Source organism: Phoca vitulina, unplaced genomic scaffold (assembly GCF_004348235.1).
Source record: "Phoca vitulina isolate PV1807 unplaced genomic scaffold, GSC_HSeal_1.0 scaffold2, whole genome shotgun sequence".
Lineage (NCBI taxonomy): Eukaryota > Metazoa > Chordata > Mammalia > Carnivora > Phocidae > Phoca > Phoca vitulina.
This window is the reverse complement of record NW_022589705.1, coordinates 51,701,749-51,726,131: the sequence shown is the minus strand read 5'-3', so window position 1 is coordinate 51,726,131 and position 24,383 is coordinate 51,701,749. Positions and strand designations below refer to the sequence as shown.

General features: G+C 38.9%; 1 protein-coding gene across 2 annotated transcripts in view; it reads left to right on the top strand.

The window, feature by feature from the left end:
- The window catches only part of PATJ (PATJ crumbs cell polarity complex component), a 346,204-nt gene that overhangs the window by 46,384 nt on the left and 275,437 nt on the right, over window positions 1–24,383 (top strand). For both annotated transcript variants that reach the window (XM_032427605.1, XM_032427611.1), the window contains exons 12-15: window positions 392–538; window positions 4,101–4,177; window positions 6,197–6,253; window positions 18,904–19,038. In XM_032427605.1, the coding sequence (XP_032283496.1) occupies window positions 392–538; window positions 4,101–4,177; window positions 6,197–6,253; window positions 18,904–19,038 (416 nt within the window). The remainder of the gene's footprint in view (window positions 1–391; window positions 539–4,100; window positions 4,178–6,196; window positions 6,254–18,903; window positions 19,039–24,383) is intronic.

Sequence of the window (24,383 nt, the reverse complement as noted above, 5' to 3'; positions counted from 1 at the left end):
CAGGGGAATTCTCTCCAAGTCCCTTCCAATTCACAGTTATTTTTTTTTAAACTCTTGATGAAGTCATGCCAGAAGCTAGGAGAGCCCAGGGCACTGGAATGGGCTTATTCTGCATATCTTGCTCCTTACCCACCACAACCACAAGAGTGTAAGACCTCAGTGTTCTTTTTCTTTTCCAAGGCTATGTGGAAAAGTATCTACTTCTGCTTTGTCAGCAACTTTACCTTAATCTTACCTTCCCATTGCCTGGTTCCTTATCCTTTTCAATAAAGGAATCATATATGTAAGTTACCTGAGATGTTTGTCATGAGGTTGTGAACAGGACTGGAATAAGCTCCCTTAAATATGGTCTTCAGCTACTAGTGATTCAAGGTAGCAATTCTTATTTTAGGAACTGCTGTAGAACCATCGGAAACACCAGCCCGCTACCTAACTGGAGCAGTGGAAACTGAAACTGATTTGGATGGCAGGGATGAGGAAACTGAAAAAAGAATGGATATTCTGAAAAATGACAACATACAAGCCTTAGAAAAATTAGGTAGGCACAAAACATGACTTTCTCATTTGTTAACCATTTTCTCTCTTTATAGTTAATATAACGTGAGAAATTTTAGAGGCATTTTGAAAGATACAAATTAGCATTTTTTTTTTTAAAGATTTATTTATTTGAAAGAGAGAGTGAGAGAGCAAGCGAGCGCATGAGCGGGGGCAGGGGCAGAGGGAGAGGAAGCAGACTCCCTGCTGAGCAGGGAGGGGACATGGGCTCGATCCCAGGACCCTGGCAGAAGCTTAACTGACTGAGCCACCCAGGTGCCCCCAAAATAAGATACTCTTTTTTTTTTTTAAGACTTTATTCATTTGAGAGAGAGAGAGAGCGAACACACAAGCAGAGGGAGCGGCAGGCAGAGGGAGAAGCAGACTCCCCACTGAGCAAGGAGCCTAACTCGGGACTCGATCCCAGGATCCTGGGATCATAACCTGAGCCGAAAGCAGATGCTTAACTGATTGAGCCACCCAGGCATCCCCAAAATAGGATATTCTTAATATCAACATCTTAACACTTGTGGCAGTTGGGGACCAAGCATGTTATTGTTTAATCTTTGTTTAATTTTGCATGCACTTTTGTTAGTATGTGTTAACTATTTTTTAATCTTGTCAGCATTTTTAATTAGTGCATATGTTAATATGTATTATCTTTGATATAGCTATAGATATCTAGCTATCTATACATATAGCAGTGTTTCCTTTTACCGTAATAATTCATAATGTATACATATTTACATGTTTTATCAAATTGCCAGATTGCTATATATTTATATTTTAACCTTTTTTTTTTTTTTTAAAGATTTTATTTATTTATTTGAGAGAGAGGATGAGAGGAGAGAGAGAGCACATGAGAGGGGGGAGGGTCAGAGGGAGAAGCAGACTCCCTGCTGAGCAGGGAGCCCGATATGGGACTCGATCCCGGGACTCGAGGATCATGACCTGAGCCGAAGGCAGTCGCTTAACCAACTGAGCCACCCAGGCGCCCTATATTTTAATCTTTTTAATTTATGTGCAACTTTGTCCTTTTACTTTGTACTCTCATACCTTGGCTACATAGCTGACTCTGTTCTGGAAGCATTTTGAATCTCAGTCTCACACAATTCCCTGCACAGAAGTGCTCTGGAAAGCCTTGACAGTTGAATGAAGTGGGATACTTAACACCATCCTCTTCCAGAGAAGTTTTGGCTTTGATTGTCTTGTCTCAGGAAAGGATGACCTCAGGGAAGGAGTAACCCCTCATTCAAGTTAAAAAATTTCCTATAATTTGGAAATTTACCTTATTCTTTTTGACCCAAGTGGATTAAGTTAGATCTTTGCTATTTATGTTCAAGTGAACCCAGATAGATTTTCATGGAACTATTGCGTGAAAATCAAATACATTCTGAAGTTAGAAATATTTTCAGACACTTTTATCTGCTTTTTTTGGATCAATCTCATTGCATTTTTTTCCTTCGTGAATATATATAATTTCAGCTTGACAGTAAGACCAAAGTCATTGAACTGCTAAGAAGTTAGCTGTCTTTTTTGCTATAGGGGCAGAAAAACTTTCCCTTCTTCCCTTCTAGGTTCTTTGACTGGTCTAATAATTAAATTGACATAAAACAGATTAATAGGAGAAAAACAAATTTCATGAGTATGGGAGCCCTATAAAAATATGAGACCCAAGAGTAAGTTGGGCAATTGAGGTTTATAAGCCATTCTAAATTAAGGAATAGGATAGAGGCCTGGGGCTTCAAAGATGAGGAGGGTAATTCGCAGCATGGTAAGAAAAGCAAATGTTTGGTAATTAAAAGTTTGCTGTGCCATGCCAATAGGTCTTTCAGATAAAAAAGTTATCTCTGTAATAGCTCTTTCTGGTATAAGCCTCCTATCTAAATTCTTTTAGGTAGTTAAGGGAGAGGTAAAAGTTTTTCCTGAGTCTGCTGGGTCTTGATTGCCTTCAGCTCAAAATACTCTACATGCTAAAATGGCATATTTTGGGGTGGCATATTCTGCTCCCCTTCATTGCCGTTTGAATAATTGTTTCAGATCACCATACTGTTCATTTTTTTAAGTCACTTTGTGTTGCCCAGGATTTATTGGGCTGTGAAAATAGTCTTTTTCCTCTGGTACTTAGCTTCGTGCTATGCTTTAAAACTCATGACTATCTGTACTTCCATTGTACAAATGAAAGATGAAAAAGTTAAAAGAATTGTAGGTGAGATATCATTATTTTATACATGTGTATGCAATGTCATCTTTAAATATCATGTTTTTAAGCTTACAATTCAACCAAAACATTGCAAATTAGCTTACCGGATAAGAAACTGCTGCACGGAAGAAATTTAACAAAGATGGTAGAACTCTTAATGTAATTTCTTATGGAAGTGCAAAAGGTGCAGAGCCCACATGAATGATATTTTGCTTTTAATAAGATCTTTGGTTATCCCTTACATGTAACCTAGCATGTCAGTTGATACAGTTATTTCATGGATATTCTTTTGTACATCTAGTGAGTTAAGCTCTTTAGTGTTTATTAGTCTTAGGCTCTGAATTCTGAGATTAGCCTTTACTTGATGATTTGCATTATGTAATTAAGCATTATATGCATCCAAGATGAGCTGTCCATACTGAAGACTGAAAGAGCTGATGCTGCAAGTTATGTTTGATTTTAGACAGATGGTTATGTCAGCTGGAGTAGGTGTTCTGTGACTTGTTTAATCTTGTGACAAAATTGAGTTTTTCTTTAACTTAAAGAAAAAAAGGTGAAGGTTTGTTTATTTTCTGCTACTGCTATGGATATAAGTTGAAATTGTATTTTTAGTACTTTAACTTTTGCCTATTAGGCATTATTCAGACTATGAACTGTGTCCTGAGCTTCTGGCTAAGATCATAATGGAGGACACGCAGGGCACTTAAAACCTGTCTTAGTTCTTTAATGTTATCTTACACGTAAGCAAAAGCAATATTCTACTCAAGAGTCACAAAGGTATAACCAAGTAACCACATGAGACCAAAGTACACAGAGTTTCTAGTATGTTAAAGCTCATGCATCTCCCTTGTTGAATTAAACCAGACATGGTTTTATATCCGCCCAAATGAGAAGTCTGATCGGATTGTGTTGATATGCCCAGTTGATGGTAAAGATGTCTTGATAAGTTTTTACTTTTTCTGTGGGTGAGTGGAAGGTATTACTTTGAAGTGATTAACATTTAAATTCAATCCTTGTTTGTCTTAACATATTGTAAAGCAAAGCCAGATGTATTTTACTTGTAAACTGCAGGATGTTTACATATAAAGTGCATATATTTCAAATTTCATTTCTAACTCATCATGTCTCTCTTCACTTTAAAATAGTTCTTCACAAAAGCCCCTTCGTAATTTGGTCACAACGGGCCTTACATTTTACGTCAGTCTTATAAGTCACCTCTGATTTCCTTTACCTGGTAGACCCAAGTTAATGCATTTTCCTTTTTATTCATTTCCCTTTTACTTACTGGAACTGTGCTATTATTGAGGAATTTAGTAAAGTTTGGCTCAGAGTAGCTTCATTTTTTTTTTTTTTTTTAATCCAGAAAAGGTCCCAGACTCTACAGAAAATGAGCTGAAATCTAGATGGGAAAACCTCTTGGGCCCGGATTATGAAGTAATGGTATGTTAAAATATTATAATAAAAAAAAATGTCTCATTGCAGGTCAAGCTTCTAACATTGCAGTTTAAAGAAATGGGAGAGCCCAAGATTAGCCAGCTTGCCTTTATTTTTCCTCCTGCCTTTCTTCCCTAGTGGATCAATTGATGTTTTTACCTCTTTCAACATTTTAAGCTGTAAGAAGAATTAAGGACTGCGCACAAGTTTCAGTTATAATTAGCAGACACTTGGTTCATGTTGAAAACAATTAAGTCAATGGTAGGCAGAAGAACCTTAGAAGACTTGCCTTTAAATTTACAACCTGTATCAGCTGCTTAAAATTGCTGGCATTTTTATGATTGCTTTTATGATCTGTTTGTTTTATTGTACACTGAAAGGGCTGTGGATATTAGTCCTATGTTTCACAAAGAATCTTACAGTTTTATGAGAAAAATGAAAGAATGATTATCAAATGTATTAGGGAGAACAGGAAGTAATTTAGGTCGGGTATAAGTTTATAGCACCAGTGGTCCATTAGACTTCCTTTCACCTGTTACTAGATTCATTGAGTGAGGGATTGATTACATTCCCCCCTATGAATCCACGTGAAAGCAGAAAGCTGTGCTTAGAAAAGCTTCTACAGTGTTCACTAAATGCATTAGTAATAAAATATTCTATTAAATTTCTATTGTCATTCATGTTTTCTTACATATGTTCATCATTAGTACTTGTTGGCTGGTTGGAGATTTTTTTTCTCAGTTCAGAACATACAACCACTATCTTACTGTCAGAGAATTTCCAGTGTCCTTAAGATGAGTTAAAACATTCCATTCTCTGTTCTTGCTAATTTCATGCTTTCATTTGGTCCTCATGAACTGCTGCTTCCTTACTTCGTAGAGTGCAAATGTTTGTTATTAGGCTGTCACCTTAGCAAATAACTTTTTCTATTATTCTTAGTGGTTTGATATTCAAAGTAATTTGGTGTGCCAGTATTTATAAATGGGACAGTTTTGTGATGGGCTCTTTTTGGTTAGAAGTTTATCTTCCTTATAACTACTCCTCCAAATTTATTCGGAGGAGTAGTTATAAGGAGTGAGGAGTGTTAAAAGGAGTGAGAGCATAACATAATGGTGAGAAAGAGGAGACAGAATTTGAGGTTGGGAATTTAAAATGACAACTTATTCGTTAAGGGTTCTTGCTGTTTTGAGGGATGAGGAGCAGAAAGGAGAAACCAGGCAAGATAAATAAATGCATGCAGGCACTCATGTACTCCAGTGTTTCTGATTTCATTTTTCTTCTAGAATCTACTTATATGAAATGTAGTACTTCTAGAAGCTTTAGTTGGATCATTGCTTAACTTACCCCTCCCTCCAGCTGCACCATACTTTATTAACAACTTACAGATGCAAATCATCAGTAAAGTATTTTGCTTGCTAGGAATTCACTTCTGTGGATCTCTACCACTGAGGCTAGGCTAGGATTAAGAGCTTTAAGTATTCCATGAGCTTCTCACCAGGCCAGGTCTTTCTGTTTGTGTCCTTTCCAGCTATTTCTCCCAGGGAAATGGTGGAGTTTGCTGTGGAAAGTCAGATGCTTCAGTTTTTCCAAACTTGTCTCACTTAACTGACCTGGCAAATTTTGTTTTAAGGCCTGAATTTAAAAGTAAAAATGATTATACTCTTGGCTTTGTTAAAAGGATGAAATTTGTATGGACTCCTTACAACAGAGGATTATATTAAAATTTTAGGGGTCATGGATTTTTAAAAATACTGTATGTGTTTTGCCCATCCCCTTCTGGTTCAGCTGAGTAATTTAGGGGAAAAGATTGCTATAGAAAACAGTAACAACAAAAAAATATTCTCTGAAATTTTGCATTATGTATTATACTTCTGGATTTCAGAAATATTAGAAAAAGATGAGAATGCATATCAGATGGTATTATCAATATATAGGGTTTACAGATTTTTTTTTTTAGAAAACCTAAGAAGAAATAAAGTTATGCTTTTACAGATATTGGAGATTTTTCTTTTCTTGCAAATTTAGGTGGCTACTTTGGATACGCAGATTGCAGATGACGCCGAGTTACAGAAATATTCAAAGGTAAGCATTTTTTTAAAAATGTTTTCTGTTGTTTGAAGAACTTTCTCTAAGTTCTCATCAGAGAACCTAAGTTTGTTCTGTGACCGGAAGTTTCCAAAATTTAGTCTTAGATGTTTTCTGGAAATGTGGTAGGTTCTCACTGTTATGAAAGGTGATGGTTAGATATGCCTGGGAAGAACACGGAGTGCCTGTGCCTCTTTGAGAAGCTAAAACCCTGGTTTGATGCTTTGCCCACCTTATAGGTAGTACACAGAGTAACATTGTCCAGAGTGCGTTAGCCTTGCAAACATTATCAGCAGAACTTTTAAAATGTTTCCTAAAAATCAAGACCACAAACATGGACTTTACAAAATCTTCTGGGTCTAGGTGTCTAAAGACAGAAAAGTGCATTATAGGAGGCATTTTTTCTTGAACTTACAAAATTTTATAGCAAGAGCTTTATTTCTAATGGCAAAATGCCAGGAGGTGAAGGTAACTGTTTTCCTGAGCATTTTTAGTTTTTTTCTCACTACAAATTAATTTTATAGTTCCTCTTCTGGATAATCAAAAAGGGCATTTGGTGCTAAGAGAAGGCTTCTTGGTGGCTTTCTCAACAAATGATGAGAACGGAAAGATGTTCTTGTTAGAATAGTTTCAGAATTTATACTATAATCCCAAATTGGTATATGAGTTCAGTCCAGCTTAAACTCTGCTGTCACATGCGCTATTTGAGAGGAGTTCTCTGTGTCCCATGTGGGTTTTGTAAGAAGTTCTCTCTTTAGATAGTTCTTACCATTTCTTTCTTTGAGTATTTGTGCTGAATATTTCTCTTCCATAATGTTATATTATATGGGCTGTCATTTTATAGGTTTGAATTTTCAAGGCTGATACTGTAGAGAGTACTTCTTTCCTCCTATGCTAACCTGCATTTTGAGTCACTACCTTGCTGTACCTGTGGGGCCAACTGACCAAGCTTTTCTCTGATGGGCCATATAAAAGCATCATGGCACAACTTAGAATTAATTTTAAATTGCTTACAAAATCGTCATTAGAGCAGTTACTAATTAGTAATTCCATCTATGCTGAGAGGGATTTAAGAGGATAGTAAGAAATATAAATAACTTTACCAAACTTCAATTGTTATTAATCACTGCAGTATAGTTTACTGATTACGTGGACTTTGGGGTCAAACTGCCTGAGTTCAAATTCTGGCTTATCCATTCACTAGCTTGCAAAATTATCTACATTCTGTTTCAGTTTTGTTGTCTGTTAAAGGGAGATATTAATAGGATACTACCTACCTCATTGGTTTTATAGGGATTAAATATACTGTGCCTAGAAGAGTTGCAAGTACATACTAGTATGTGTTACTATTTTTATTATCATTCATAAAAATCAATGATGCTGTCCCCTAAAACTGTTTTTTAATATACACTAAACTCTTAGATACTGGATGTTTTCTATTTATCTGTCTTCCAGTTTACTAAATTTCCTGTGCCTAATCTAAAGCCCATCTATTGAGTTAATTTTAGTTTTTGTTACAGTTTTCTATTCTAGAATTTCTGTTCTATTCTTTTTTAGATTATATTCTTTGGTGGAATTTGTAATTTAACAAATCTGTATTTGCCATCTTTTCCTCTATTTCTTGAACATATTAATCATAGCTTATAAGGACTTTAAATGGTTAATTTCAGTACCTGGATAACTTTGTATGTGTTTCTGTTGTTTGATATTTTCTTTTGTTGTTTGGTTGTCTCTTTCCTCATGCCATAATGTAATTGACTGCCCAACATTATTTAGGGCAACTACAAAGGCTTCGGGTGATGTTATCTTTGGCCAGAGACTAGGGCAACTACAAAGGCTTCGGGTGATGTTATCTTTGGCCAGAGACTCATTCTTGTTTCCGATAAGGAGGTGTGTGTGTGTGTGTCTGTGTGTGTTTGCGCGTGTGCAGGGTGGGAGTGGGTGATTATCTCTGAGATGAGACAGAGGTACAGTTCTGGTAAGGTTCAGACTCTTTCTGGTTTTCCTTGCTCCTAAGACCTAGCCTTTCAGGTATTCCACACGAGTCAGGAATGTATACTGGTCCCCTCTTCTTGGTGGGACTTGAATTCCAATTCTATCTCCTCAGTACTTTGGGGCTGCTGAAATCTTTGTTTTTCAGAGTTTTCCCAATTGGCTTTTAGCCTCATTGTCCATATAGCTTTAGAACTCAAGAGACCTCCTTGGGGGAAACATACCTTAGCTCAGACTCAGCTCATCATGCAGTTCAGCTTTAGTTGTCTGTCCTCCTACGTTCAAAGCCAGTAAGAGCCTGTATCATCAGACTCTATGATAAGTAAAAATAAATAAATAAATAAATAAATAAAAGATAATAACCACACTTTGTGTGCACATCTTAAAGAATGGCATTGTCTTTCTCCAGATAGATGTTCTGTCTCACCTTCATTTCCTAGTTCCTTGTCACCAGTCTTACTTCATTTCTTTCCTGATCAACTTCTATGCAATACACACACACAAACACACTCAACAACTCTGGTATAAACACATGGAAAGGCTTTGAGTTGAACAGACTTTCAGAACTAACTCATAGAAACTCACCAGTGCAGCTGTACATTCATTCATTCACTACTCATTTTTTGAATACTTATTGATACCTACTTTGTGTGAGGTCCTCTACTGGGTGCTGGGGTTTCAGAAGAGAACAGAGGAAAAAAAAAATCTCTGCCTTGTAGAGCTTATATTTTCATAAGGGGAGATAAAAAATAAGTAGGTTACATTGTATAGGTGATACATGTCATGCAGAATTTAAGGCAGGGCAGATAAATAAGGAATTCAGGATGGAGGATGGGTTTGCAATTTTAGATAGGTTGACCAGAGAAGACCTCATTAAAAAGGTGACATCTGAGGAAGCATTTTAGGAAGTGAAATAAATAGCCTAATTTTTCTTCTGTAGAATATGAACAATAATACTTATGTTGGAAGATTAAGTATAAATACAATAATATAATATATGCCTTAATTAATATAGCTAATACATACATAATTAATAGTGCTAATATATAAGAATTGTTCAATAAATGGTGATTTTGTTTCCCAGTTGTGTGCTTCATTTTTAATCTCTAAACTTTCAAAGTCTCCTTTAAAAAAAACTATTTTTTTCAAATTTTTATTTAAATTCTAGTTAACATATAGTGTAATATTGGTCTCAGGAGTAGAATTTAGTGATTCATCACTTACATATAACACCCAGTGCTCATTGTAAGTGCCCTCCCTAATATCCATCACCCAGCTAGCCCCCCCATCAACCCTCAGTTTGTTCTCTATAATTAAGAGTCTCTTATGGTTTGCTTCCCTCTCTTTTTTTTTCCCCTTACCTTATGTTCATCTGTTTTGTTTCTTAAATTCCACGAGTGAAATCATATGGTTTGTCTTTCTCTGACTTATTTTGCTTAGCATAAGCTCCTTCCACGTCGTTGCAAATGGCAAATTGCATTCTTTTCGATGGCTGAGTAATATTCCATTGTGTGTGTATGTGTACACATATATATATGTATACACACCAATATGTATACACACCACCTCTTTATCCATTCATCAGTCGATGGATATTTGGGCTTTTCCCATACTTTGGTTATTGTTGATAATGCTGCTATAAATATCAGGGTGCATGTGCCCCTTCGAATCAGTATTTTTGTATCTTTTGGGTAAATACCCAGTAGGGCAATTGCTGGATCATAGGATAGTTCTATTTTTCACTTTTTGAGGAAACTCCATATTGTTCTCCAGGGTGGCTGCACCAGTTTGCATTCCCGCCAACAGTGTAAGAGGGTTCTCCTCTCTCCTCATCCTTGCCAACATATGTTGTTTCCTGAGTTGTTAATTTTAGCCATTCTGACCGGTGTGAGGTGGTATCTCATCATGGTTTTGATTTGTGTTTTCCTGATGACGAGTGATGTTGAGCATCTTTTCATGTGTCTGTTGGCCATCTGGATGTCTTCTTTGGAAAAATGTCTAATTTATGTCTTCTGCCCATTTCTTAACTGGATTATTTGGGTTTTGGGTGTTGGGTTTGTTAAGTTCTTTAGAGATTTTGGATACTAGGCCTTTATCAGGTCATTTGCAAATATCTTCTCCCATTCCATAGGCTGCCTTTTAGTTTTGTTATTTCCTTCACTGTGCAGAAGATTTTTATATTGCTGAAGTCCCAGTAGTTCATTTTTGCTTTTGTTTCCCTTGCCTCTGGTGATGTGTCTAGTAAGAAGTTGCTATGGCTGGGTGCCTCGGTGGCTCAGATGGTTAAGCGTCTGCCTTCGGCTCAGGTCATGATCCCAGCGTCCTGGGATCGAGTCCCACATCGGGCTCTCTGCTCCTTGGGAGCCTGCTTCTCCCTCTGCCTCTCTCTCTCTCTGTCTCTCATGAATAAATAAATAAAATCTTTAAAAAAAAAAAAAAAAGTTGCTATGGCTTAGGTCAAAGAGGTGGCTGCCTGTGTTCTCCTCTAGGATTTTGATGGTTTCTTGTCTCACATTTAGGTCTTTCATCCATTTTGAATTTATTTTGTGCATTTTGAATTTATTTTTTGTCACAAAATGGTCCAGTTTCATTCTTCTGCATGTTGCTGTCCAGTTTTTCCAACACCATTTGTTGAAGAGACTTTTTTCCATTAGATATACTTTCCGGCTTTGTTGAAGATTAGCTGACCATATAGTTGTGGACCCATTTCTGGGTTTTCTATTCTGTTCCATTGATCTATGTGTCTGTTTTTGTGCCAGTACCATACTGTCTTGATGACTATAGCTTAAAAAAAAAAAGATATTTTAAAACATTTAATTATTTAATGGAAAATTGTTGTGCCAAGGTATTTATTTCTTTAAAATTTTTTGCCCTGGAAGAGTCGTCCATAATTGCACTATTCTCTTTTCACGTTTAGTTGTTACCTGTATGTGATGACATATTTGTAGTACTAGTATGCCCATCCTTTTATGTAATGTATGTGTGAGAGAGAAGGGATGTGTACTTTTCCCACATAACATTATCACACATAATTTACTTTTTTCTATAGTTTCTTTTTTTTTTTTTTTTTTTAAAGATTTTATTTATTTATTTGACAGAGAGAGACACAGTGAGAGAGGGAACACAAGCAGGGGGGAGTGGGAGAGGGAGAAGCAGGCTTCCCGCGGAGCAGGGAGCCTGATGCGGGGCTCGATCCCAGGACCCTGGGATCATGACCTGAGCCGAAGGCAGACGCTCAACGCACTGAGCCACCCAGGCGCCCCTCTATAGTTTCTTAATTATAAATGTCCACAGATTATTTCTTTATATTGTTGAGTTATGGTTTTTAAAATCCTCTTGTAATTGGGAGTTTAGTTCTTAACTCAGCAGCTTCCCATCCCCGCCCCCACAGTATGTAAATGAGCCTCTATCCTAGCAGAACCTCGCAGACCAGGATACTAAAGTTTGCACAGGTGCAATGACTCACCTCAAATTATACAGCTAGATAGTCACAGGTGCAGGGTGCTGTTTAGAGCCCATTCATTCATCTCTGAAGTATTTTTTTTTTTTTTAAAGATTTTATTTATTTATTTGAGACAGAGAGAATGAGAGAGAGAGAGCACATGAGAGGGGAGAGGGTCAGAGGGAGAAGCAGGCTCCCTGCTGAGCAGGGAGCCCGATGCGGGACTCGATCCAGGGACTCCAGGATCATGACCTGAGCCGAAGGCAGTCGCTTAACCAACTGAGCCACCCAGGCGCCCCTCATCTCTGAAGTATTTACTGAGTTCCTACTCTGTGCCAGACACTGCTACCAACGATGGGCAGCAAAATGGAAAAGGCCTTGGCTCTCATAGAGCCTAGACTCTGGGCTTGGGCAAGGGCATGATAGTAAGCAAGTGAAAAATAGCATGATAAATAGTTGTAGATTGTTAGGAGTGATGCAAAGGATTAAACAGGATGGTGACAGCATAACTGGGGAGGAGGGAGCATTTTGGAGAGAGAGCCAGAGAAAGCCTTTCTGAGCTCAGGCTTGAAGGATAAGAATGTCTGGAGCTGGGAAACTGGTGAGGGGCAGGTACAAAAGCTCTGTGGGAAGATAGGGCCAGCCAGTGGGGAGAATGGAAGTTGTTTGTTTCAGTTTCAGGGTCCAACTAAGTGAAGACTAGAATGTTAAATGAGGCTGGTGAGGAAGACCCGGGGCTGCAGCGCTTCCAGATCCATGGTGGTAAGCCTGGGCTTCAGTTGCCATGCCAGGTAATACTAGTGGAAGGTTTAAGCGGAGCAGTGTCAAGATCTGAGGTCAAGCTGTAGGTTTTTCTTCTGTCTCATCAGGTTTCTGATTAGGAAAGCCATGTTTCATGGCCAGAGCCGGTGTTCCTAAGGGTCTAGCTGTCTTCAGATGGTCACTCCAGTTTACTACCCCATTGCCACCGCTCTGAAAGGGATGAATATTCCAGAGGCACCTTCGTATATTACTGGCCAGTGTTCCTAGATAAGGTTTTCTTGTGAGGTAGATGAAGTTGTGGGGAAAGAGGGAGGTGAAAACAATTTGCAGTGGCTTGAGCAATAGCTTGCATTGCTTCTAGGAAGCCGTTAATCCTGACATGAGAACAGTTTTCCCGCATCTGGGGAGACTTGCACTTTTAGGGATGGCTCTCTTGGCAACTGTTTACTATTAAGATAATCACAGCACTGTGAGGGAGAAGCATTAAGCTCATTCCAGTGACCTTTCTGCTGGCCATCAAGTGTGATTCGGAGTGAGCATTAGGAAGATCCCCAGCGTGGGAAACAAAAATAACATGTCCTGTTCTCTGGTTTTGACAAGACAGGCTGACAAATTTCACTTTATTTCCTTTCTGAATTATATTCTCTGAACCAAAGGGCGTTCAAACGTGCATTTCCCCCTTACTTGATACGAGCAAATCTAATTTTTAAGGCAGTGGGATGTACCGGAACCCCCAAGAGTTGCCGTGGGTGTTACCACTCAATTACCAGGATGGGTTCTTTGCTTCAGATACAGTTTCTCCTTTATTTGTCACAGTGACCCTTTTGGTCAGCAGCTGTTTTCTTCTTTCCAGTAGTGCTATGTGGAAACAGCGTCAGGCAGGTAAAGTGTCTGGCCCAAGATCATAGGCAGTTAGTAAGTGGCAAAATTAGGAAACAAATCAAGGGTTATCTGGCTTCTACACCTGTGCCATTTTTAAATAAATAATATATGGACAAGATCTAAAATTAAAAAGTTACAGAAGTACGTCCTACAAAAAATAAGTTTCTCTCCCATCCCAGTTCCCTTATTCTCCTCCCCAGAGGGAACTACTGTTAATGAATTCTCAAGTGTGTGATTTTACACTTTGCTGGTCTCTTGTTGAGTGGAGAGCACCAGGCACAGAATCAAGTAACTGTAGTAACTGAGGTGCTTAGCTAGGGTAGGTGGCCTATCAGAAACAGGAGCTTTTTCAAAATACACATGTCTTTGGGGCGCCTGAGTGGCTTAGTTGGTTAAGTGTCTGCCTTCTGCTCGGGTCATGATCCCAGGGTCCTGGGATGGGGCTCATCAGGCTTTCCTGCTCAGCGGGGAGTCTGCTCCTCCCCCTCCCCCTCACCCTCCCCTCATCCTTGCTCTCACTTGCTCACTCTCTAATGAATAAATGAAAAATCTTTAAAAAAAAAATATACATGCCCTATTTTGTTCTTCCTGACCAATATTCTAATTCTATAGTTTGTGGTGAGGTTCCTAAAGGAAATTGTGATTCTTTCCTTGCCTGACTCCACTGAGAACTCTACTGTTCAGGTATTGCTAAAAGGCTTTATATTTGCTTGCGAAAGGAGTTGGTACTTCCTGAAGAAAGATAAAGGAGGTTTATTGGGAGGATGGCGCTTGAAGTATACCCTGAAGAATGGGTTCCAGGAAATAACTGGATATTCCAGGTGGAGGAAATACCAAGAGCAAAGGTAGAACAAGAGTCATAAGTACAAAGTGTTAGATCAGGTGTCAAAAGCTCAAATACCGTGTGGGCTAGGCAGGTAACATCAGTGATAGTTAAAATGATAATGATAAACAAAACAAAATGATAAATGCCAATTGACTCTTGACCTTGGTGTTAGGCCACTAAAAAGAGCCTTCATTGTATTTCTGTACAAAAGAGCACACAATGTGTATTTTTTGAATATTCAGAATTAAAAATTTTAAATGGGCGAGAAGGTTATGCTGTGTTTCACTGTTAAAAGGTTGTAACTTCATTCTTGGAAAGTTTTTTATTTATGGTAAAATTAGTACTTCTTTCCCTCTAACTTTTAAATATAAGTGGCATTTAACATCTGTGTGTGTGTGTGTTACAAGAACCAATCATGGGGCTCTTTCTGTCCTATTTTGAGTTTAGCTTTTTTGGAAGCATCCTCCCCCATCCTACTGACATATCTGTTCCTCTCCAGAAGGGTTTTTTTCCCCCGAAGCAACATCATTTATATTCTCACTTGAGCATTCTGATATCTTGTTTTAGGGTCCTAAAAGTAGAGCTTTTAGCAAAATGAATGAACTGTGGTTTGCTTCATGACAGGTCTTTCCACTCACAGGTTGAAGGGCTCTAGCTTGCTTGGTCTTATTTGATCTTCATCATTTTAGCACTGACAGTAAATCACACAGTGGTCATACTTTTCCTTGGATATATTTCCTTGTTATCTTTTACTTGTCACATCAGGATCATGAAAACCCTGCCGCTCATTAACTTTGTAAATTTAAATAGGACCCCTTGCAAAGCACATTGAATAAGCATCAATAAAGCATAACATGGGATGTTTGTGAAGGCATCAATCATCTGTCTGTTGCACCCACTTCTGTCATTTTAGCACTTTCTGCTCTCTCTCTAAGAACTCAGAATACCGAAGGGATGGACAACTGAAAGAGACAGATGAAACGGTTGATTTGTTGAGTTGCTAAATGCAGCTGGGACAGGTAATTAAACAGTCCTGCTCCCGCAGAGAAGCCTGCAGCAATGTAACATGAAGTCTCAAAAACCCAGCTGTACTCAGATTTAGATTCAGAACTAATATTAGGTAGGCCTCTTTCAGATTGACAGATTTCGTAAACATCATTTCTGGTTTATTTGTTCAGCGTGATTGAAGATGGAGCATGTGTGTTTTGTTCATGGTTTAAGTTTCTGGGGAGTGTGTGCTGTTTATAGATGTGGGAGAATCGCCTACGAGGGTACAGCCCTGTATCTGGAAGGCAAGGGATTCCATGGGTGACCCTCTGCTGCTGCTCTGTGCTCCAGCCTGTTCCTGACTTCAGCAGTTGCATGGATGTGGTGGGGAGTAGGATCAGCCACATGAATAGGTCAAGATTAGGAAGGGGGGATGAATGAGGAGACTGGATCAGTTCCCTCCTTAATCCTTTTATTTTTTATGGGGGCGTATTTTTATGTAAGTAGCAACAGTCTGTATGTACAGCAGTGTCTTTGTTTTAATTTGGGTACTTTCTTGCAGAAATTGCTATCACCATCTACTCAGTTGCTTGAACAAAAATTTAGCCATTACCTCTTTCATTGACCTTCCACAAGCAGCCCCCTAGCAGGCTGTTTGTAGGACTGATGTGTTCTTACCCTTCAATTCTTACCACACATGTCCCCATCTCTGGGAAACCTACCCTGACCAACTTTCCAAAATGACCTCCACCAGTCGTGTGTGGTATCTTGACCGTGATTAGTTCCTTCATAGCATTTATCACAATTAGTAATTATTTGGTTTTCGCTTGTTTGTTGGTGAATTGTTTTCTTTCTGTTGTTGTTAAAGATTGATTGATTTATTTGAGAGAGAGAGAGATTGAGAGAATGTGAGCAGGGGGAGGGGCAGAGGGAGAGAATCTCAAGCAGACTCCTGAGAAGCACAGAGCCTGACTCGGGGCTCAATCTCATGACCCTGAGATCATGACTTGAGTTGAAATCAAGAGTCAGACACTTAACTAACTGAGCCCCCCAGGTGCCCTTGTTGGCGAATTGTTTTCTTACTTGTTTGTGTCTGCTTGCCCTCTTGCTTATTTATTGTCTGTCTTTCACACTGATATTAGTTCTGTGGGGGGGGGGTCAGGACTGTTTCTTTCATTCACCTTATGATTCCAGCTCATAACTCAAATCCTTGCACATAGTTTATATCCTATAAATATATGCTGGATATCATGTCCAGACTAGATTGTAGATCGGTGGTATGCTTATAAATGTCTAGCTCTCAAAACAGCAAAAGAAATCAAATGAAAAGCAGTCCAAATTTGTAGTATTTACCAGTACCTATGGTGTAAATAATCCCACCATGGCAGATTTCAAGCTACCTGAATGACATCACTGACACTAAGTTGGGAAACAATTCACAATAGCACTTCATCGTTTCAGATTTCTCTGTGGAAACAGAGCTATTTAATTACCTTGCCCAGCTTCATATAGCAACTCAACAAATCATCCATTTCATTTGTCTTTCAGTTCACCCCTTCAGTAGCATATAGAGTATGTAGATAGAGAGTATTTCCACTGTACATAGTAGTCCCTTAAAGAAGGTAGATAGTGTGGTAAAAATAATTAGGAGGTGATGGATTTTGAATACTTATTAGATTTATTTTTAATATCATTTAATTGTAGCTGTATAGAATTTATTTTTTAGTGATGGCTACATTTAACAGCTGACTTGCAAAATTCCAGAAAATTGAGCAATCTGTTCTTGCAAGCAGTCTTCATACCACTGGGGATGACCTATGGTTGGACATACTGACCACTCTGCCCCAGTGTTTGCTTCATAAACAAAGGAAGGGAGAGAGTTGGCAGACATGGATGGGTTAGTTCTTCTTTACAGAAACATTTGTCTGAGAGTTTTTATTTAACCTTTTTAACTACTAAAGAAAAGACTAAAAAAACAAAAACAAACAAAAAAACAAAACCCACCAACATTAATAAAACCGATGTCATCTTCTGGTTTGATATGCATGATTTGGTACAGTGACTCGGCAAGAGGATGAAGGGACCACAGTGAGAAATAAATCACAGAGAGGAAACAAGAGTAAAAACAATGCTAACCTTCCATTTAGAGCATTAGAACATCTTATTGCCAGAGATGGTTGTAGGTCCTGAAGTGCTTGGTGGTCAAGAGCACTTAATTTTCAGAAAATTAGCCCAGGGCCAGAAATCCCTCATTCCTGTTTTAAGTCATTGAGGTCTTGGTGTGCTGGACTGCTTGCCACTTCACATTTGTCTGTGTGTATATAGTGGGAAGGAAATCAGCCCCAGATGGTGTCTGAAGCCTGTAGAACTCTGGGGATTCAGAGCAGATGACTGAGGGGAGGTGACAAGCTCAGAGATAAGGGGTCACAGGGAATAGGAAATATGAAGGAAAGAACCATGTTGTGGATGCATTGCCATGCTGTGTAGGGTTTTCTCCTTATCAAATATATAGTTAGAGGTGGGCCTGGTATTTTTAGATAAATAGACTGTTGATATAGGAAATATAAGTCATGATTAGTACCATTTACCACATTTGAGTTTATATAGCCTCAATGAGAAATCATGAGCTCCATCTTTAAAAGTCAAGGGAGTAGAGTTTGGTGAGTGCATTTGACCTTTACAGCCAACAACACCAGGTGTCCTCTCTTTACCTTGACATGGGCTAGAGTTTCTTAACCCTTGACTCATATCTGAGCCCATATGAATCCTTCTAAGCCAACAGCGTCAATCCTAGGATGGAATAATGATTGCCTTCCTCATTACATAGCCACCCTCCCCCAACTGGAAATTGTTCCCACTAAAGTTGGTGAGATGGAAAAGGAGTTTTTTGTTTTTTTTTTTAAAGATCTTACTTATTTATTTGACAGAGAAAGAGACAGCAAGAGAGAGAACACAAGCAGGGGGGGAGTGGGAGAGGGAGAAGCTGGCTTCCCACTGAGCAGGGAGCCCTATGCGGGGCTCGATCCCAGGACCCTGGGATCATGACCTGAGCCAAAGGCAGATGCTTAACGACTGAGCCACCCAGGTGCCCCAGAAAAGGAGTTCTTGGGTGAGGCATCATTTTTTACAGATTAGTTCAAAAAAATATTTAATGAGTCCATGTTTTGTGCCTGGTACTATTGTGGGGTCTGAGGTTATAGAGAGAAGATACAAACTTTGCACTTAAGCAGGGGGAACAATCAAGAAAATAGAAATTCTAAACACAGTAGGTTATGAGCTGTGATGGAGATCTATACAAGGTGGTCTTGGACCCCAAACAGAGGCACATTAACTCAGATATCAGGAAGAACTTCCTGGAAGTGACACTGCCTTAGTATTGAAGTGTGAGTGGAAATTAGGTAATAAGGAGGAACTAGAATGTTCTGGGAGATGGGAAGCCCTGCAGAAAAGTGAAACCTAGAATCCATACTGGGAACTAGAGAAAGTTTGGAATGCCTGATACTTAGAATTGAAGGCAGGACTGTACATCCGTCTCTCCATCCCTTGGGAATCTGAAAGGAAAAGAGGAGTAAGAGCAAGAAGACAAATTATTCATATTTTATTGGTGGCTAGTTTTCCCATTATTGTCCTCTATTGCGACCTTGATGATCTGATTCAAGAGGTGGGGCTTTCATGTCAAAATAATACTTGATGGAGGATTAACAGCTGGATATGCCCTTGTCAGGTCTGATGTTGTTGCTTTGTGTTTTGCTACAGCTCCTGCCGATTCATACTCTGAGGCTTGGCATGGAAGTGGATTCCTTTGATGGGCACCATTATATCTCTTCAGTTGCTCCAGGTGGTCCTGTTGATACACTGAACCTCCTGCAGCCAGAGGATGAGCTTCTTGAGGTAAAATTTCTGAGAGATAAAAGACACAGGACAGTAATTTCTGAGTTGTAGGAAAATGTATTTTTACCAGAAATACACTGAATTACATTACTGCCAATGTAATGTGAACTACTTACATTGAAAAATACTTGGGGACTATCTTTTCTTTTTTTCTTTTAAATTTTATTTTATTATGTTAGTCACCATATATTACATCATTAGTTTTTGATGGGGACTATCTTTTCAAGTATACAACACAGTATTGTTAACGATAGTCCCTAAGTTGCTGTAAGAGTAGATCTTAAATGTTCTTACCATCCCCCCCCACCACACACACAAAATGGTAACCATGTGAGTGATGAATGTGTTAACTAACTTCATTGTGACAGTATTTCACAATATAGATGTATGTCGAATCATCACATTGTACACCTTAAACTTACACAATGTTGTGTGTCAATTTTATCTCAATAAAACTGGAGAAAATGAAATAAAATAAAGGCAAAGAAAAATACAGCCTATGTAATGATAAAGAAAATAGATAATATGCTTTCAGTTCATTTTCCCCATCTTTTGGGACCCCTTAGATGTTCTTTTGAGTGCTTATTTAAGTGATTGAGAAAGAAGCTAATGTCCTGTTTTAGTTTAATAGCATAATTAGGATTTTTTTAGCAAATTTCTTTTTTAAAGATTTTATTGATTTGTCAGAGAGAGAGAGCGAGAGAGCACGCACAAGCGGGGGGAGGGGCAGAGGGAGAAGCAGGCCCCATGCTGAGCAGGGAGCCAGATGCGGCACTCGATCCCAGCACCCTGGGATCATGACCCAAGCCGATTAACTGATGAGCCACCCACGTGTCCCAGCAAAATTCTTTTTTAAGAGACAAATTCCTACCCCTTGTTTGCAACATGTAGACACATTCACTTGCAGGCTTTATTGGTTATTTCTAATAAGAATTAGGCTAGCTGGATAGGCTAATGTATTAGGCTTATGTATTTCTGACTGGTATTCAGATTGTCTCCTTGGGACTTGCTTCCCCAACATGGCAGCCTCTATGGTCTCACTCAGGCTCCCCAGCCTGTCTTCAGCTAGAGCAATTCTAGAGCACTTCTGCTTTGATATAACCTTCTTGAGAGATTTTGTTAGATTGGATGGTCTTAGAGCTAACGTAACAAACAGCATTAAATCCCCTAATTTTAAAGACAGGAAAGTAAGGCATTGATTTTCCCCAACTTTATATACTCATAGCATGATGACTTTAGTTCATGTTTTCTACCTCCCATTTCACTGTTTTTTCAAATACACTACTTCCTAAGCTTATAAAAAAATAAATGTGGGGAATGGTCAGACTTAAAGCTATGTAAAAGAAGGTTCTGCCAAGAGTTAGGAACCACAAGAAGTTCTAACTTGGGTTTAATAGAATCAACCTTGTAGCCTTAGCCAAGATTAGACTCCAATGGGCCTTGATTTTAGAGATGTCTTTCTAAGGTTGATGTTTACTCAAAGTGAAATGACAAGGATAGCAAATAGGGTTGTTGGGTGCAACTGCATTTTTGAGCAGTGTCTGGCCACCTAGAGAAGTATGTTGAGAATTCTGGGCTGACTTTTGAGGTCAGAGGGAAAGCTGCTATGACTGGTTGTTAAATTTTGTTATAAGCATAGGAGGGCAAGATGTTGGAGTCCTGTTTTAAGCTGTAGTAAGCAGCTTATTTTTAAATATATATTTTTAAAGATTTTATTTATTTATTTGATAGAGACAGAGACAGCGAGAGCAGGAACACAAGCAGGGGGACTGGGAGAGGGAGAAGCAGGCTTCCCGCTGAGCAGGGAGCCCAACGTGGGACTCGATCCCAGGACTCTGGGATCATGACCTGAGCCGAAGGCAGCCGCTTAACGACTGAGCCACCCAGGCGCCCCAAGCAGCTTATTTTTAGAAGTGCTCAGGGAATCCTACTGGGATGCTTACTGTGGAATAATGTCTTTAGGTTTTACTATATGACTTAGGGTTTTTTTGTTTTGTTTTTTGTTTATTGTTTTGGTTTTGGTACTGAGATCATATCTTTTGATTGTTGGGGCACATACATAGCTTTATGGATATCATACATGATAATCTATAGATTGGAGACCATTTCTGTAGTTTTTAGGTATTGAGAAAGGAGATATTTTTGTGTGGAGAGAAGTGGAATTAGTAAAAACCAGTTTGATTCTCTTTTTTTTGTGAGAAATATACATGTATTGTATACCTGAAAGTAACATGGTATGTCAACTACAATTTTTTTAAATTTTAATTTCAGTGTAGTTAACATACAGTGTTCTGTTAACTACAATTAAAAAAAAGAATAATAAAATACTTTTTCTCCAAGAAAAAATTTGCATACAAAACATAGAATTTACCATTTTAGCCATTTTTAGTGTATGATTCAGTGGCATGAAGGATGATTCACTACTAGTATGTGGTAGGTGATAAAGAAATAGTGGCAAGTATAGAGGAAGTGTGCATGATCCCAGCTATCAGCTGAGTCCTCTGTGCTTCAGCCAAGACTAGGATCCCATGGGCCTTACAACTTATAAGAGAACATGATATAATAAGGTAGTATACTGTAATTCTTAAGTAAAGATTTCTGGTGAAAACACTGGAGATAGGGAGTGAAGCAAAAGCTTGAAGTCAGAAGAGCTGCCTCTGCATTTTAATTTGCCACAGCTTCACAATCTGTCCTCTGACATGTCATTCAACTGTTTTTGAGAGTTGGTTTTTCATCAATAGATGCCTACCTCACCATTATTTTATGAGGGTCTAGTGGAATATCATCAATGTAAACTTTTATTTTATTTTAAAGATTTTATTTATTTGAGAGAGAGTGTGCAAGCTGGTGGGTGTGGGTGTGGAGAGGAACAGAGGGGGAGGGAGGGGGAAAGAATCTCCAGCAGACTCAGTGCTGAGCATGGAGCCTGACTTGGGGCTCAGTCTCAGAACCCTGAGATCATGACCTGAGCAGAAACTAAGAGTCAGACACTTAACTGACTGAGCCACCCAGGTGTCCCTTAAGCTTTATTTATTTATTTTAACATACAGTGTTTTATTAGTTTCAGGCATATGATATAGTGACTCAGCAATTCATACATCACCCTGTGCTCATCACGACAAGTGCCCTCCTTAATCCCCTTCACCTGTTTTACCCACTCCCCACCCACCTCCCCTCTGGTAACCCTCAGTCCTCTGTAATTAAGAGTCTCTTTCTTTTTTTTTTTTTTTAAGAGTCTCTTTCTTGATTTGTCTTTTTTCCCCCTTTCCTCATTTGTTTTGTTTCTTAAATTCCACAAGTGAAATTGTATGGTATTTGTCTTTCTCTGACTTATTTCGCTTAACATTATATTCTCTAGCTCCATCCATGTCATTGCAAATGGTAAGATTTCATTCTTTTTTATGGCTGAATAATATTCCAGTGTGTGTGTGTGTGTGTGTGTGTGTGTATGTGTGTACCACATCTTCTTTATCCATTTCCTTCAGTCGCTAGACACTTGGGCTGCTTCCTTAATTTGACTGTTGTAAATAATGCTGCTGTAAACATTGGGGTACATGTATCCCTTTGAATTAGTGTTTTTGTATTCTTTGGGTAAATCCCCAGTACTGTGTTTGTGGGATTGTAGGGTAGTTCTATTTTTAACTTTTTGAGGAACCTCCATACTGTTTTCCAGAGTGGCTGCACTCATCCATGTAAACTTTAAAGCATTATCTCACTGTGAGAGATAATACTTGGCAGTATTATCACTGTAAAAAGGCATAAACAATCTTTATGGGTTAAGATGAATGAGGATTGAATGAGGTAATGTGGTGGGACAATACTTGTACAGTGTTATGTACTCTGCAAATGTGTATGTGTGTGTTCTTTCTAATCACAAAGTCTGAATAATTGAGACTTGATAGCACTTAAGAGAGTCTCAAGTTGGAGGGCCTAGAGAAATAGTGTGAACTCTAAAATAAAAATGGGCTTATTCTGAATAGCCAGATATAGAAATAAAAAATATCTCTCTAAAGTTAGCCAAATAAACTCCTGAACCTAAAGTGTGTGTGACTCCTGAACCTAAAGTGTGTGTGTGTGTGGGGGGGGGGGGGTGTACTCCTTAGAGCTTAAAACCAGAAACAAATATGCTTTGGGGTTAGAACATTGTTCCAAGTCTTAACCCAGAGCAGCTATTTATAGCAGCCATAAATCCTCTTAGATAGGGGTAATGGTAATGGGAAATGTGACCAATCCCTTTAACAGTGGAGAGTAGTGAGGAGGACTACCAGGCACTGCTATAATAATTGGAGACGATTCAAATGAATAAATAATGAGCTAAATAAATATTTAAATGTACTCCAAGATAAAAACCTGAAAAGTGATTTTCTAATTTGTTGAAGTAATGTGAAACACAAATTAAGACTTGCATATGGGGAGAATTCTTGGCTTTGGTTATACCCGCTTGCTGGCTTCTCAGTATAGGGCACTGCACGTTCGGATGATTTGAGAACTTTCTGTGTTTGTGGCACCAGTTGGCACTGGGGACATGATGTGACCAGTGAAGGTTGACTTTGAGTTCTTCTGAGGAAAAACCTTTATCAGCTGCTGAACTTGCTGTTCCCCGGATCTCTTTCATCAGTCAGAAAGTCCTGGGAGATGATACTGACTTTTCTACCAGGACCAGCTCCCTGAAGCACATACGGGTCTCTTTACTCTGTTGTGATATCTCTGTAAATAATTAAGAGGCAGAGAGATGGTGTCTGGCCTGACGGCTAAGTGCTTGTATGTTGAGGGCCTGAGAGTGACTCCCATGGATGATTGACTTGGGGCTCAGGCCGCTGCCGCTGAGATGCTTGCAACAACCCACAGTGTCATATTCTCAGAGAAGGACAGGTTCTGTGCAAAGGTTTCTCCCAGGAAAGTCAGCCCCGCCAGTGATCTGTACATTAGCACGGCACCTGTCAGAAACTGATGCCCGCCCAGAAATATCTTTGAAACTAATAATGCCACTGAACCCTCCCAGGAAGGTAGGAGTCAGATGGGAAAAGATTGAGTTAATGCCTGGATTATGTTCATGCCTCAGCTTTTGGCAGTAGCAGGCAGATCAGTTTTAGTGGCATTGAGTCAGAACTGAGAGAGCTTCTGGAGCTTCAGTCAAATAGATAAAAAATTAAAATAGGTTTATCTTTCTAAGTCATCTTTGGTGCAAAATATTATTACTGTGCACTAAAATATGAAACTTAGATAATTTTGTGGTGATAAGTGCGAAGCATTAGGAGTAGTTGGTTATCATTTTGTTCTTTTAAACATATGGAACACACATCAGACAATTTGAAAACTGACACACCTCCTATACTTGACGGCTG